The sequence below is a fragment of the Cyclopterus lumpus genome, chromosome 24 (genome assembly GCF_009769545.1).
Source record: "Cyclopterus lumpus isolate fCycLum1 chromosome 24, fCycLum1.pri, whole genome shotgun sequence".
Taxonomy (NCBI): domain Eukaryota; kingdom Metazoa; phylum Chordata; class Actinopteri; order Perciformes; family Cyclopteridae; genus Cyclopterus; species Cyclopterus lumpus.
In genome coordinates, this window is record NC_046989.1 from 16117826 (window position 1) to 16133839 (window position 16014).

The window sequence follows — 16014 nt, forward strand, 5'->3', positions numbered from 1 at the left end:
AGCTTTAAATGGTCTAAAAGTGGATTTTGAAGGAAACCTTTGAAAGCAACATCCCCTTCCCTGGAAGGAGGAATCAGCCAATCACAGCGCATGTGCCCGCTTGAGAAGAGAACCATACATGAAGAGGCGACCCGGCGGCCACAGCAGCGTATCACATCTCTGCACCGGGCTAAAGTGAGCCTTTACGAGGGAGTTAAGACATCAAACCGGATGCCTCTATGCTCCAGTTAACCGTACAGCGAGATACAGTGTTCAGTTTGCACAAGGTAAGGCGTTCTGGCAGCACTTAACCAGCTAGCATGAGGTTAGCTAACCGTGGGTAGCTGTCATGCTCGCGTAGGCCAAACTCTATTCAGAAATCTGGCAATTTAAGGGTTGAGTTGATTCTCGACAAAGGCAGCGAAGCGCGAGCTTATACATCGTTTCTCGGTGTCTTTGAAAACCACAGGAAGCACTTTCCCGTTGGAGACGTCTGTCAAAACACCACATGGACTGTGTTTTATGAAGTGTTGCACTTCTCAACGGGAGGGCGGTGGCGACCAGCACAGTTGTGAACGACTGCTAATAAGGATTTGCGCTGCTTCTGATGATACCCTCCCCAAAAAAATGCTGCATGCACGCGTTTGGTGTGCGCTGAAACGTAACGTTGGCTAATGCATAGAAACCCTGCAGCGACGGTGTGACAATGTTCTCGTTGCACAGACACACAAGGAAGGAAACTGCACATTAATATAACGTATATGCAGTTTAGTGCATCTTTGTCTCCACGCTACAGCGACGTCGGGTGGCTACTTGTGGCTAGCAGGTAGCCCGATATAAAGGACCACGAGTACCATCTGACATTGTAGTACATTTCTTAATGAAGTCATTGATAAACTACTTTGTGGCGACATGTCTCTGGCGTCGTCTTCACGTTTAGTGTCGCTAACGGCTAGCTCGGCACCGGGGCCCACATGCCACTTTATTTGGATGATGATGAGGAGGAGGATGATGATGATGATTAGGTAAGCCGGACGAGAGCGTTTCACGAGGAATACGCATCTTTAAACTGTACAAATGTTTCCCTGTGACGTTTAAGTATGAATGACTGGGTGTGACATAGGAAGTAGTTATCCATGTGCAGGGAGATTAGCGAGGGATTAGGGCTCCACAAGGACACACTGACGACCATCACGCGGCGTTCCTCCTTCTGTCATACCGGACACATTATCCCTAAAACACCAGCCCGTAATTACTTCAAGTCATCTGTCTGGGAAGTTGTGCTTTTTCATTTGGTTGCCATGGTCTAAAAAGAAAGTACTCTCATACTTTACGGAAGTACAATGTTGGGGCGTTAGCACTTAACTTGAGTGTTTCCGTTTTCTGCTACTTTATACTTTTCCTCCACTACAACTCAGAGGGAAATATTGTACTTTTTACTTCACTACATATTAGCTGATCACTGGTGTTACTTTGCAGATTATGATGTAATAATACAAGCTACGATCAACAAATATGTTATTGTATCAATCAAGACAGATCCCGAGGGGCAAGTTCACAAAGTACCCATCGGAATACAAAGTAAGATTTATAGAAATTAATTCAAATGAACCCTGCATTTACTGTGATGTACCGATTGATGCATCAATAATATTCAAATAATAAACTTTATCCTGGTAACATATCTTATGCTAATACTTTTGTTATTTTATTCTCAAGTAAAACGTTGACATTTCTGGAATTTGAATTGGAACAGAGTAATCTTACTTTTGAGTAAAATCTAATAATAATGCATTCTATTTGTAAGGCACTCTTCATCCAAGAATCTCAGAGTGCTACAGAGTGCTATTGATACTTCTTCCACCTCTGCACTTGTGAAACTTGAGGAAAACCACAACATTGCCCCAACGTTATGGCCGGCATCTGCTCTGCCAGAATGGGGCTCCTCGACTGCAGGTCGTATGTGTACATTCAAGAAGCTCGATCTAATTACCTAATTATGGATTCAAGTCTTTCTCCCAGCCTGCGCTGCCTCCAAGTCCTATCAGTCGGATTATTCACGTTCTAAACGATGCCATTAGCCTGCTCTGTCAGAAGTTGAGATTCAAATGAGATAGTCTAAGTTACTCCTCCACTTTAAGAGATCTGGTATCTTTCCTGACATGACATCAAATGAATGTGCCTGACCCAATTTAAGTGAATATTTTGCAACAGCGATTCATTTTACTTTCAGCACGGCGTGTTTTAGAAGTTATGAAACCGGTGTCTTAGCTGTCCGAATTAAGCGGAAGCCTTTACCGCAGACAGCTGTTATCCCCACACATTTTGACGATTCAATACAAGGAGAGGTTGTGTGTTTTAAAAAATATATATCATAAACCTATGCAGCAGTAGTTAGTCATGGTTAGGGGGATTAGAGTCTGCTGGTGATGGAGGTGGGATATGTCCACACAGACTGAAAGGGAAGTCTGCCTGAAGGGCTCATCTGAATCTCCACCATGCTATGCTATACATAGCTCTATGTAAATGTCACCTTTTTACAATCACAAATCCAGTGATTTGTCGAACATCCTGAATGGAGTGCAGTTTAGTAAATTTGACAGCTGTTTGTAAGAGAGATATATATATATATATATATATATATATATATATATATATATATATATATATATATATATATATATATATATATATATATGAAAGGGGCGTTTTACCCACAGCAACCTGTAAGTAATAGTCATGACATATTTTCTTTTTACATTTGGAGTGATGCTTGTTTGCTCCCGTGTGGGCACTGATTTGCACTCCAACTCTCCCATTGTTGAAGCTCCTCAAATTAATGCTCATATTTGCTGTCATATCAGACAGTTTGGCTTGTAATTAAGTTGTTTGAGGGGGAGCAGTGCAGTCATCAAATAATTCTTTAACAGTCTGGCAGAGATATGTTGTATGGACTTTTCTCTGTGTTCGTGGCCTCGGCTGTTTATCACATGTGACACACCTTAGAAAGCTATTGCTATTTTTGAACAATAAAGAGGCTGCTATTTTAAGAGTAAAAGTGTTAGTCTCTTAAGAGTTGCTGTCTTTGCTGAGAAAGAATTTTCTCAATGTTGCCCTCAGTCCTCACGTGATTTACATTTTTTGTCTCGAGCAATAAAAGAAATGTCTCGTTGAATTCGCACAAAGCAGGACTTTGGTGTCTTTGATGTTCAGTTCTAATAATAAACTTTTAAAAATGGTAATTTAAGTACTGAATATGGACTCCAGTAGTATAATAGGTTGCTTTGTGTCTTTGCCCACACAGTTGTTGATCTGCAGGGTGATATATATATTTTCTAGTCCTACTATTGCAACTAGAGTAACAAAATAATGTAATACTGATTTTGATCAACTTTCTAAATGTTTCTGCTAAGCCATTTTTTTAGTTGTCATAGTCATATTATCCATCATAAGATCAGAGTTCTGTTGAACAAATATCTCATTAAATGTTCTCTTTATCACATTCAGGGCATTCAAAAAGCAAACAGACATTTTGCTATGTAAAGGTGTAGAGGAGTGAACATCTACCCGAGTCACTCTCCCTCTGTGTGTGTTGTTGGTGATCCAACAAGCTGGAGGTTTAAGCTTTTAAAGTATATAAATCTACAAAAACGTTCATATGTAAATCATGATGACTTGAAAACCATTTTATTTTTTATTAAGAATATACTAAACCTTCCTATGTAGATTGATAGATATGCGTGTGTTTTGTCAAACCCGTGTGTTTTTCATACACGCATACATGTACTTTGCCTCCCTCATTTTGTGCCTTTCAGCTAAAAAAAAAAAAAAACTCGGAGTACAAAAGAGCCCCAGTTTAACTATTTTTAAAGAAAGACAAAAGACTCCTGTTGCGTCTTCAGTTTTAGCGCCTGTGCTCGTGCTGGTGGAAATGTGTTGTGCTTCCTAGGTCCTTTTTAGCGTGATAAAGGAGCACCATTTGCGTACACGCAAAGCAGGTTTTTATTTCTTCTTTCTTTTTTTTACAGTCTGCACCGCAGCGACTGCAGTTAGCTAATTAACCTAATAGAGTTGGCTCAGTGACCCTCCATCGATCGCTCCAGTGTGAGAGATTGATCGGTGCAGACTTCTCTTGCCCGGAGGTCTTGCAGGTTTATGTAGAAAGCTGAGGCCTCTTCTATTGAACTGCTCTCTCCTGACCGACTGCCCACGGTTTGCGCAGCATGTTTGGAGAATTTGGAGTGTTTACATCAGCTTTCTTGGCTTCAGCGGGCGTGCCATCTGGTCCTGCAGCGTGTCCATGGTTGACAGAGATATTGGCCTTTTTGATCTCTTTGCAGTGTTTATTTCAAATCAAGAGCCCACTAATCCTAACTTTTTGAGAAGCATTGGAAACCTTCAATGTTTGTTGGTTTCCGATGCTTGTGGAAAAAACACTACCTGGTTATCAAAATAGTTTCTTATCTTTTCAGCTCTCGTTCTTGTTGACAGAATAATTTGTGTTTATTTTGAGACTTTAAAGATATAGTTATTGTAACTAGTACCGTCTTTTACAATTACTAATGTGTGATGGTAGTGTGAAGCTTAACTTGAGTTCTTCCCCCAACATGAGACAACAAATGCAAAGCTGCTTTTTATTTTATTTTTCCTGCAGCGCTACAGCGAGTGTTGATTTCTTCCCAGATGCCCTCAGGATTGGGATGTTGTTGTTAATGGTTTTGGATGTGAGCATGTTATTTGTATGTGTGATTGCTGAGAAAACACAGAATGATGTGGTAGTAAAACAGCCTATACCTCGCTGAAACTGAAATCTTACAAACAGAATGTACCGAGTTCATGTTGAACTTAACGTTAAGCTAGTGGCAGCACTGTTGACCCCATAATTATGGATGCGTATACTTTCTGTGGTTGCTATGACCGTTCCTTCATCCTTCGTGTACGCCTTTTAGCGCCTACTAACCCCTCAAGTTAACGATGTGGCTATTAAGTCCCACGTGTTTTATGATGTCGGTAGCTTCATATTATTATATTGATGTTTATAAGTAGCTCTACGATTATTTTCATTATCAATTCATCTGCCAATTATTTTCCAGATTAATCGTTTGGTCTTTATTATGTCATAAAATAGTGAAATATGTTCATTCAAGTTTCTCAAAGTCCAAGGTGATTAAAATGTCATGTTTGTCCTTCCAAAAACCCAAAGATATTCAGTTTAATATGATATAGAAAATCTGTAAAAAATGAAATGTTTATAGATAGAAAATACATAGTTAATACCATTATTGAAATGGGGGATGAAAACAAAGTCCAAAACATGCAACGTGAAGCCGTTTTCTACGTCACTCTTTGAAATTGTGACCATTTTCCACATTTGTCTTTGCATTTTGTAGACTAATCAATTTAAGAGTAACCCAATAAACCAATTAATCTAATCCCATTCCATCCTTTTCCAATCCAACTGCAGTCTACTACATTGAACATTATCTCAAAAGAATAAATACAAGGAAACAAACTCTTTTTTTGGGCACCATTAACAACAGCAAAACATCCAAATGTTCACTCTTACGCAAGCTTGCTACTTGTTTGTGTAAGTCCGAATTAGGTTGTAATGTTCCAAGTAGAATGGTTTTGTTAAGGATGCGTGTGTTTGGGTACACAAAGGTAACACGCAATGAGTAATTGATATACAAATGGTCCTTTTGAGGGTGAAGTATACCTTTTTAATAACATAAATGTGTCACGTCTTCACAACGAGAGCAGACAACTACAGAATGCTTAGCTGAAATAACAAAAGCCCACAGTTCACACAGCTCTAGCATTAGCTGGGGATTTGTAATAACTGCAAAGGTCATCTGAGTTTGTAATCCTCTGCAAATCTGCCCACTTTGTATTATCTAAAATAAATAAAATCCAAATTGCCTACCATATGGCAGAAGTCATTTCTGATAATACTAGTCCTGCGCGAATAAACATCTTATTAGTCTTATTCTTTATCCCTATATCAATGTCTTTACTTTCACCCTGGAAGTCTAATGGATGCTGCAATGCAAAGGCTTAATGAGAAACACAATAGTATAATGTGTGTGTGTGTGTGTGTGTGTGTGTGTGTGTGTGTGTGTGTGTGTGTGTGTGTGTGTGTGTGTGTGTGTGTGTGTGTGTGTGTGTGTGTGTGTGTGTGTGTGTGTGTGTGTGTGTGTGTGTGTGTGTGTGTGTGTGTGTGTGTGTGTGTGTGTGTGTGTGTGTGTGTGTGTGTGTGTGTGTGTGTGTGTGTGTGTGTGTGTGTGTGTGTGTGTGTGTGTGTGTGTGTGTGTGTGTGTGTGTGTGTGTGTGTGTGTGTGTGTGTGTGTGTGTGTGTGTGTGTGTGTGTGTGTGTGTGTGTGTGTGTGTGTGTGTGTGTGTGTGTGTGTGTGTGTGTGTGTGTGTGTGTGTGTGTGTGTGTGTGTGTGTGTGTGTGTGTGTGTGTGTGACCAGGGTGACCAGGGTGACCAGGGTGACCAGGGTGACCAGGGTGACCAGGGTGACCAGGGTGACCAGGGTGACCAGGGTGACCAGGACATTAGCCTCCTCTGACAGGGACTCGGACGGTTAATTTGCAAGATCAGCAAAATGTAATCTTCTTTGGTCAACAACCCGGCATTATTGGCGTGGCTTAGTAAACGTCAGGAGGGGGGGGTGTTGTAATTGTACAGTAGCCATAGTTTGATCATAAGCTCTTTTGTCCATTTGTAATTGTGAAACACTAGTTCCACGCTATTTAACATCACAGTAATTATTTTACTCCACTTATGAAACAATGGTGATAATGTAAAAAGTGTTTTGGATTGGTACGCCTAAACCCAAGGACGTTATACCTCACTCAAGTCTAAAATGGGTGTCGAGTGTTGTTTAAAGACCCTAAAAAGGACAAGAGATGGAGATGACCTGCATTGTGCATGAGGCTTTTGAGATTGACATATGGGAGAAATCCCCCCACCCCATAATACTGCCATCTAATTTGGCTATAAACCAATGAGCTCACCCATATGAGAATATTGGACTATTCGTTTGTTTGGTTAGATATTGGGTTCGCATTAAATTATATACATATATTTATTATTATTTTCAGATTATAATTTCTTTTGTAAATGTAGGCCATCAACAACATTTCGTCGGCACGTTCTATATTTATACATTTTAATTACACAGGCACAGCAGTGAGCGCCACGCTTCAGTTCACCTTGGCCGCTGAAGCGAAAACAAAACGCCAAAGACCTCAGCTGTGGGGGAACACACTTTTAAAATTGAGCCATGGAAACGGCGAGACCTTTTGGGGGAAATAGTTTTTTGATTCATTGTCAAAGAACACTACCAACAACACGGTAGCATCAGTAAATCCTTACAATGAAGGCCTTTTTAATTAACAAATACAAGTGTTGCAGCGCTATGGCATCCTTAGTAGCTGAGAACGGAGAGATGCAAATGTTCTGACGCCTGTCCTCGGTCCTGACTTCATGCACTGAGCAGTTCTACACACGCTAGGACGCTCCTTCGGTAAACAGTAGTGCCGGGAAGTTAAAAACAAAGTGTTTTGGGTTGAATCTTGATTCATGATCTTTTAATCCCTTTACGTTGACTACAATTTCATCATCTTCAAATAATTGTTTTGACTCCCTCTTACTCTGTTACTTTTCTTTTCTCCCTCCTAATAACAGAGGTGAGCCATGGCTGAACCAAACCCCTCCCGCCCCCAAAGGAAGATGTCCACCGCTGGGGAGAGTGTGTACAAGGTGCTAGGGCTGGAGAAAGGAGCGACAGCCGAGGACATCAAGAAAGCATACAGGTAAGCAGTCTGAACCGGCAATAATCTGAATTGTTACTCCATTTGCCTCCTCAAAGGATTCAGGCAGGCTAACCACATTGTAATTATTACTGTGGGGCATTTCCTAAATCCTTTGCCTAAATTGGTGTAATCCTGTTCCCGATAGTGTTGGTAAACACCGCCTCCATAGGTGGTCCGATTACTCTGGGACATTCCTCCACCAGTTGTTGCTAAAGAGCAATAATCTTTATTGTGACTTTGACGTGGGCGGAGGAACCATGTTCCATGTGGCATAACTTGTTTAAAAAAAAAACCCTCCTATGTACTAGCCATTCAAATTACTGTGATAAACAATGTGCTAATTGCTAATCATTAACGAAGTGTAGATGAAAATATCCTAAAATACATCAAATCCTCCTCCTCCTCCCCCTTACTTAAACACTTTTCCACATCTGCTCTGCGTCCTTTGATTTCCTGTGTGCTCCTCCTCTCTCCTGTCAGGAAGCTAGCGTTGAAGTACCATCCGGATAAGAACCCGGACAACCCAGAGGCAGCGGAAAAGTTCAAGGAGATTAACAACGCCAACTCTATTCTAAATGATGAAACCAAGAGGAAGATCTACAACGAGTATGGCTCCATGGGCCTTTACGTGTCTGAACAGTTCGGCGAGGAGAGCGTCAAATATTACTTCCTCATGTCCAAATGGTGGTTTAAGGTTTGTACTGTGGTTTGTTTACGGCTTTTAAAGTGCAACCGGTGTAGAGGAAAATAATCTTTCCGATCTATTCCGCTTGGAGCTGCACGATTATGAAAATATATGCAGATTTGAACTAGAAGTACTAGTTCTTATTGACGGAAGTAAGAAAAACATAAATATGTAACAGCTGATTCCATATCTTTGAACGGTATTGTTATTGTAGTGGCCAACAATAACAGTAACACCTGTACAATCAGGGCTATAGGCCACCGTTCCCGTTGTCTGAAACCTGCGTTCAGCCATAGTTTATCCTGTTGCATATTTTATTGTGGGATGGCTCTGTTCTTTTCCTCTACAATTAGTTCTAGTAAATTTTGAAACGTTATGAAACATTTCTTGTGTCAGAATCCGATCACAACATTTCAAAATGGGACTAACGGATGAATCTTTTCTCTTATCTCTTACCAACTGTTAAGATTATCAGATACCAACACCTCTTATCTTAATATAGCTCTCACACGTTCATGAGTCCTTAGTATGCCCGTACAAAAGGGTTGAATAAAGTGTTACAAGTTTGAACTGTGCAGCGTTAATGATTTGGAGATAAAGACGGTCCTATTTGATCCTCCTGTTTGCGCTCATGTAAATAGTTGTGATGTGTTGTTCTGTTGATTCCTGCAGGGTCTGGTACTGTGCTGCACAATGTTCACCTGCTGCTGCTGTTGCTGCTGCTGCTGTTTCTGCTGCGGGAAGTGTAAACCACCGGACGACGATGAGAACTACCAGTACGTCAACCCTGAAGACCTGGAGGCCCAAATCAAAGCGGAGCAGGACGGAGGTGAGGGGGTGGGGGGGTTTCACATCGTCATGATGCAGGCTCTCGGGTCTTGAGAACGTGGACGTTGTAAATATGTTCTTTCTGGTATTTTTTTTTTCTGTATTCTTTTCATAGATTGTTGTGTAGCATTTAGCTTTGTGATGAACTATTGTTCATAGTACACGTAGGAGACTACACGCTCTCTTTGGATCAAGTTTGACACAGGCAGGGTATGAGGACCTTTTAACCATGGTGCATTCAACACACCTCATACCTGATCAGTTAAAAGAACACGTAACCCACAAAATGACTGTTTGTATATCAATTACTCCGCCTGTGGTAACTTGAAGTCTTATTGTTTGTCTTCCATGCCTCTATGGCAAAAGAATAATTCCAAAAATGAAGAAAAGTCTTGAATAGAATTAGGGGCCGCCTTTTAATAAACAGTAAAACTATATTAAAAACATCCGTTTATGAATTCTCACACAACTCGTTTAGTTGGGTAGTCTGATTTAGCCACTTGTTAGCAGCCGTCTTTTTTTTTCTAAGACGTGTAAAAGCTGCAAAATTCACAACAGGGTTATTTACCAAAGTATTTGATGTAGTAGAACAAAACGTTAAAATCTCTTCGGACCTTATTTCAGCAATCCCACCGGAAACCCATTGACTTTGAGACGAGGGAAGTGCTTCCAGTTGTTTTAAGGTGGAGCGAGCAGCATGAGAATGAGGGACACTTTAGTTTCTGTGTCAGTAGCTCCACACGCTGTTTTAAAGGGAGAATGCTGTCCACAGCCTCAGGTGTTACGGTTGGACAGTAAAGGGTGCATTTTATTGAAAGATTATTTTCCTCTTTCAAAACTCACATTATCTTTCTTTAAATCCAGTAATGTCACAGTACCATGACTGACTAAGGCTGCAGCCACACTGTTACTTGTTAGTTTGAAAAGGGCATTTTAAATACCGAAACGGCAGGGAAGCACACGTCTGATGAGGCCCAATCAAAATAGCGAATGTAGGTGTCTACTAAAACACCGACCCCTAAAACATGCGCGTCTGTCTAAAGGGTTCAAAAAGTGCCTGAGTCGTGTGGACGCCAGGTGTAAACGCAGGAAGGAAATGTACATGTTTTTTTTGTTTTTTTAAGCAAAGATGTGTTGGTGTGGATGTAGCTTAGCTTTATAACCAATAATATTGGAACGACATCTGTAGGATGACCGTAAACTAACCTCACCAGTGAATTGAACATGCTCTCACTCTGCAGGATTGGTGTGTGTGTGTGTGTGTGTGTGTGTGTGTTCATGCTCCAATCCAACAGGTTACACAGTAATCATAGGCCAGCCCAAATCTAGTCTGGGTCCAGAAAGCCCAGAAGGCCAGAGTCAGCAGCCCATCCCAATGCCACTGCCCATGCCTCCCCCCGAGCCCCAGTCGCCGACCTTAGCCAGTCCAGCGGGGGAAGAAAACCCCGGAGAGACCCTACCAGAGTCGAAATGACTCGTAAGAGCCGCCTCGTCTCATTCATCCGCCACATTGTCTCCCCTGGTGTTGCTTGTCAGCTGCCTGTCTGGGTGCACGTGGCTCATCGCTTCCTTCACTCATCCGTAGCAAAACCACTCGTGCTGTCACTCACCACTGCACTGTTGCATTCATCATGCCACGCCGTCTCTTAACCTGCATGTTGTTTCCATACACTTGTCATCAGTGTTGCACTAAGTCACTGTACTGTTTGCTTGAATTGCTGCCAGAAGATTAATCAATTACTGTAGTGTCTGCCTCTCTTCTTTTTTTTTACTTTACTATTGTGTGTACTAAGGTCTCATTTTGTACTACCTGTTTTTGACTCCTTCGATGGTAAGCTTGCATCATGTAGAAACAGAACCTGAAGATGCCTGTTCTATGAGATTTTATTTAGTTATATTTCTCAGATATTTTATGCAAAAATGATAGCACTGCATGTCCACTTCTAGTTAATTACACAACCGGATTTGTTCAGAATTTAATTATTTTACTGGCTGTAACTTTTTTTTTCTGCCAAGTTACGGTTTAAAACCGTAGCTGCATTGATCAGATGAGGATTTTGATTTGAACGTTGCTTTAATGGCATGTATGATATAGAGGGTAACGTGGGTACTTTCCTCCCGCAGGATAGTGACAGTGCAAATGGGCCTCAACTAGGGGAAGCAGGTAGGTTGTTTTTTTTGTTCTCATTTGTTTTATGCAGAGTGAAGCATCACGCAGGTAGAATAAGCTATAGCGAGACCTGCTCTTGTTGTACCTTTTGTGTGGACGACCAAGAGACGATGTTGTAAAGCTGTACGTTAGAAAACGGTGTCGGCCTGGTTGTGTCTGGATCCCTGTTTGACTCTTCCTCTCTCTCCCTCTTTCAGCCATTCAAGCCCCTACGATGATCCAGCCACATTCGACTGCTGCCAGAGATCAACCAGCCCAAAGCCACCAGCCGGCCCAGGCCCACACCTCAATCCGGACCCCTCAAGCCACCTGATCTACCCCCTGGAAAACACCTGTAAAGTGGGCACCTAAAGGCTCTTGTCCACCACATCAATCCCCCCTTGCCCCCCAAAATGGAACTCAAGTTATGGAGGGGGTATTCATGCAAATTAAACTACTTGCTGGGTTCCGAAAGTGCTAATATCCTCACTGAAAATGTTAGTCCCCTTTCTCCTTCCAGCTTGCTACATACTTTTAGCCTAGCCTGGGCTGGATGTGGTCTTGCCAACCGTTTCAGTCATCCAAGACTAAGCTTTGCGACATGCCCGGATTCCTCACCAATCTGTTGTCGTCATCCCATAACTACCAGTGAGGACTGAGCTGCAAGATGGCAAAACCAGTGAGATACAAGGGCAAACAACATCATGGACGGGTGATCCTCATTATGTATCTGCTATTCAGACTAGGACTGGAATTATCTCCCTCCTAACCGCCCTTGTGTCTCCCTCCATTTTAGACTTTTTTTTTTTTTTTTTTTAAATATACATTTCTCTCCTTTTTAACTAGTTTTGGAGTTGTCCTCCAAGTTAAAGAGAAGGATGTTTTGGATGCCACTTGTGACTGCTGCACTGCAACGTAGGTGTGGAGGACCGTTTTTCTCGTTTCCTCGTCCTTCAGTCTCGTTTCAACAAGCAGTCGCGTTCAGTTAAATATTGCATTAACGCCCTCTTAACGTTCCTTTCGAACAAGCTCAAGATGCCACGTGTGGCGGTTTGAAATATTCTTCTTTCGACGGAGGACTGAAGGAGCAACGTTTTCAATCGGTGGGACCCTACTACATGTCACATGAACGCACAACCGCGAGGAGGGGGAACAGAGGAGATGTGACTCAGCAGAAGTGACTGACAGAGGATGTCTTCGATGTTAAATGTCTGAGCCAAAACCCGGAACTGAAGGTGTAGAGCCTGGATCGGGAGCAGCGTCGAGGCTTTCCTCCCCGACGTGCATGCATTTCTTTCCCGAATGCATGCCCCTCCTCCCTCCCCCCCCCTGTACAGCACTGGAATACAGTCCACACCCAAACCATAAACATGACATGCAGATTCTGGTTACACACTCATACACATTCCCCCCCCCCACACACACACACACGGGTATATATGTATATATACCAGCGCTTATGTCATTGTGTGCAACCATGGGCTTTAAAAAATACTAATCTAACCCCCGGTGTAATCTATTGATTAAAATGGACACGGACAGAGATGCCATACGGTGGAAGATAACCACATTTCTATTGATTATGTTTTGTTTGGTGGTTGCGCTCCTTCTTGTGTTGCAGTCAAACTACTAAGCCAACAGCTCCATGTAGCCCGCCAACCCACGACAGTCTGCCACAGTTCACGTTGTCAAAGTGGTTTTTATAGTCCACGTTTGGGTCTGTGCACCTTGCGAAGCGGGTCTGTTACCATTTCAAGTGGTTTTAACCTCAGTCCAAGGTTTTAGTTTACCCCTTACTTCCGGAACAACAGAAACCGTCAGCTCTTAAGTTACTTGATGAACCGTAAACTCAAATCCAGATTCACTAAGACTGCATTGTAAGGGCAATCTTCTGACTTCATTGCGCCTCAATTGCATTTTCATCCATTCCTCGAATTCACATAATGGGCTGCAGATTAATTTGTGGCCCTTGAAAAAAGTTCACTGAGAAAGCAATCGTCCCTCCTTTTCTTATCTTTTATCTATTTTAGTTTATTTATCAAGTGGTGCTTCTTTGCACCATACAGTTCCTTTTCACAGTTGAGATGGCCTCTTCCTCTGCTTCCATGGCGACAGTGCTGTGCCTTCAACAATAAGTGCAGCAGGGACGGAACAGACGACTATTGATGCAACATTTTGATGACTGTTTGTAGCTGTTGGGGGAGAAATCATCTGTAAATACAGCGAAAACACACACGGGTACATGGCCGTGAGAAGAGGCTTCAGTCCTTAGTTCTGCTCTTGGCTGGCATGGCTGTCTCATTTGTGTATTTATTGCTCCTCCCTGTGCAAACCCTTTAGTGAATCTGGATCAGTGTTTCAGCTGCACGGTGACAACAGCCACCAGAGATGATCCTGACTTTAGCAAAAAGTTTCACACGCACACTTTCTTTTTTTCGTCTTTTTTTTTGTTATACACTTTACATGTTCACTCAATCTTTTAGCTCACTTTTATTTGACATTTTCCCCTTTTTTTGGGGGGGGGGAGGGGGATTATGGTCTAGTTAGAGAGGAGCAATCTCACCCATCAGTCACAGGCACTTTTTCAGAGCAGTTTAATCTGCATGGTCAACGTTGGTGCTGCAGCTAGTCATGGGACAATATTGGAATTTAATGTCAAGGTTTTCCTGAACCAAAGTGACAAATCTTTTCCAATAATCATCAAAATGTGCTTACCACTTTTTAAATGGCACTTAAACATACTGCAATCACTTTACCTAGGATATTGTCAAGAACCGATGAAAAAAATCCCCAATCTTAGAAAAGATCAATTTTAAGGTACGCCTGCATCAATAAATAAAAGATAAAAAAGTAATAGCAACATTGTGTGAGTCTGTTTTTTCTTACATAATAATTCTTATATATATATATATATATATATATTTTTTTTTTTTTAATCAGGCTCTTGTTTTTCACTTGATACCGAGCTCAAAGACACCCGTGAGGATCTTCACAAATATCCCCATAATGGAAATTCCCAACAATCCACTTATTGTGAATGTTATTCAGATCTGCGATCACAAGCCTATATCCCATCCCTAGCTGCAGCGAATAATAACTTCTCTTGATTCATCGCTTTGTCTATGTGACGCCAGCAGATTGGCCACCACCAGTTTCCCAGAGCCCGACGGGACGCCTTCACGTTTCTGCTTTCTGTCGATGGAATAACTGACTGACGGTTTCAGCTCATGTCACTTGAGGGTCCCTCGTTGAGGTATTGACGGATGTTATCGAGATTGAATTTCTGAATTGTATTGTTACTGATCTGTACATATAGGGCTATTGAGAGAGGCGAAGAGTCTTATTAACCCCAAACCTGTGTTTTTATTGAGCCCAATTAGTCGGTCGCTCTAATTCCTCATGGCTGTGTTCCATGTGAAGTCCACCTCGATACTGTTCACCCGTCAATATCATGTGAATGGTATCGAGTAACGTTTGCTCTAGTTGATGCATACTTTCAGATCCAAGTTTCATATTTAACTACTTGCCACTTTGATCAGTTTGACGTACTTTACCTCTGGAGCATGGGGATTATTAATTGTAACATCATTTTTTGCAAGCTTTTTTGTTTTGTTTTCATTCCTCATCAAAATTAGTTTCATTGCCTTGAACGCACCATCAATCTGAAATGACGCTGTGGACACTGACACATGCTCGTGTATTACATATCTGAAGTTAAAAAAAATATGGATGAGGAAAAAAAGTTTAAAATTTTTTTAGAAATATACTTATTCATTGTTCTATGAGAGAGTTACTGCTCCTGACTAAGAAAATAATCCGGCACATATTCCTTTAAATCAGACTTATAGATGAAAATGTTTTTTTTTAATGCTTTGTGAAACAAGTTCTTAGCCAACACACATTTTGTTGCCATGTCTTGATTAATAACATTCAAAACTTTAAAGCTCGTTTACTCTGGTGGATAAGTTGATGTGCTGTTGAGAATTGTTGTGTTGTGCGGAGTCGTGTTGCTTGTAGGTGAATTTATTTCCAAATCTTTTAACTAAATGTTCTTGCTTTCCGGTGGCAGGGTGAAACTTTAAAGGGTATTCCTTTTAGTTTTTCTCCCACAATAAACAAAGGCCGTAGTGTGTCTGTCAATCTCAGCTGCTAAAACTCCTTAATATTAATATTGCCTGGTGAACTGCAATAAAATAATGTCGACCTACATGTGGAACCAGCAACTGAGAACTGTTTCATTTTGGTGAATTGCAAAATGTAGTTAAACCAGCTCAGACCTCCACGGCTTTATTTTGGCTCCGCCTGCGTCTCGCACAGAAGAACCATCAAACTTGCAAGTTCTCCGGTTCTCCGGTTCTTCTCAAATCAAAAGTGTTAAAGCAATGAGGCCATGGCGCACGGAAAGAAGGCATTATTTATTATTTTTGTAATTGTTGTAAATAACTCGTAAAAAAAACAGCAACTGAGCTGACAAAATTCCTTTTTGTGAGTGGAGACGTGTAATGAATTAATGTCTGTTTTAACAGTGTACATGCATTTTTATGGTTTTTTTAA

The 16014-nt window shown here is 41.4% G+C and overlaps 1 protein-coding gene across 3 annotated transcripts; it reads left to right on the plus strand.

Annotated features, from left to right (window-relative positions):
• The first annotated feature begins 85 nt into the window (after positions 1-85).
• Positions 86-14320, plus strand: dnajc5ga (DnaJ (Hsp40) homolog, subfamily C, member 5 gamma a). 3 transcript variants are annotated; one of them, XM_034527393.1, is made up of 7 exons: positions 86-266; positions 7671-7798; positions 8279-8492; positions 9156-9312; positions 10607-10788; positions 11436-11475; positions 11679-14320. In XM_034527393.1, the coding sequence occupies exons 2-5, from the start codon at positions 7680-7682 to the stop codon at positions 10783-10785; spliced, it is 669 nt and encodes a 222-aa protein (XP_034383284.1). In that variant the 5' UTR covers positions 86-266; positions 7671-7679; the 3' UTR covers positions 10786-10788; positions 11436-11475; positions 11679-14320. The 3 variants fall into 3 exon arrangements, with proteins under 3 accessions (XP_034383284.1, XP_034383286.1, XP_034383285.1); XM_034527395.1 differs by lacking the exon at positions 86-266 and adding an exon at positions 780-1004; XM_034527394.1 differs by lacking the exon at positions 86-266 and adding an exon at positions 7254-7509.
• Positions 14321-16014: the final 1694 nt, after the last annotated feature.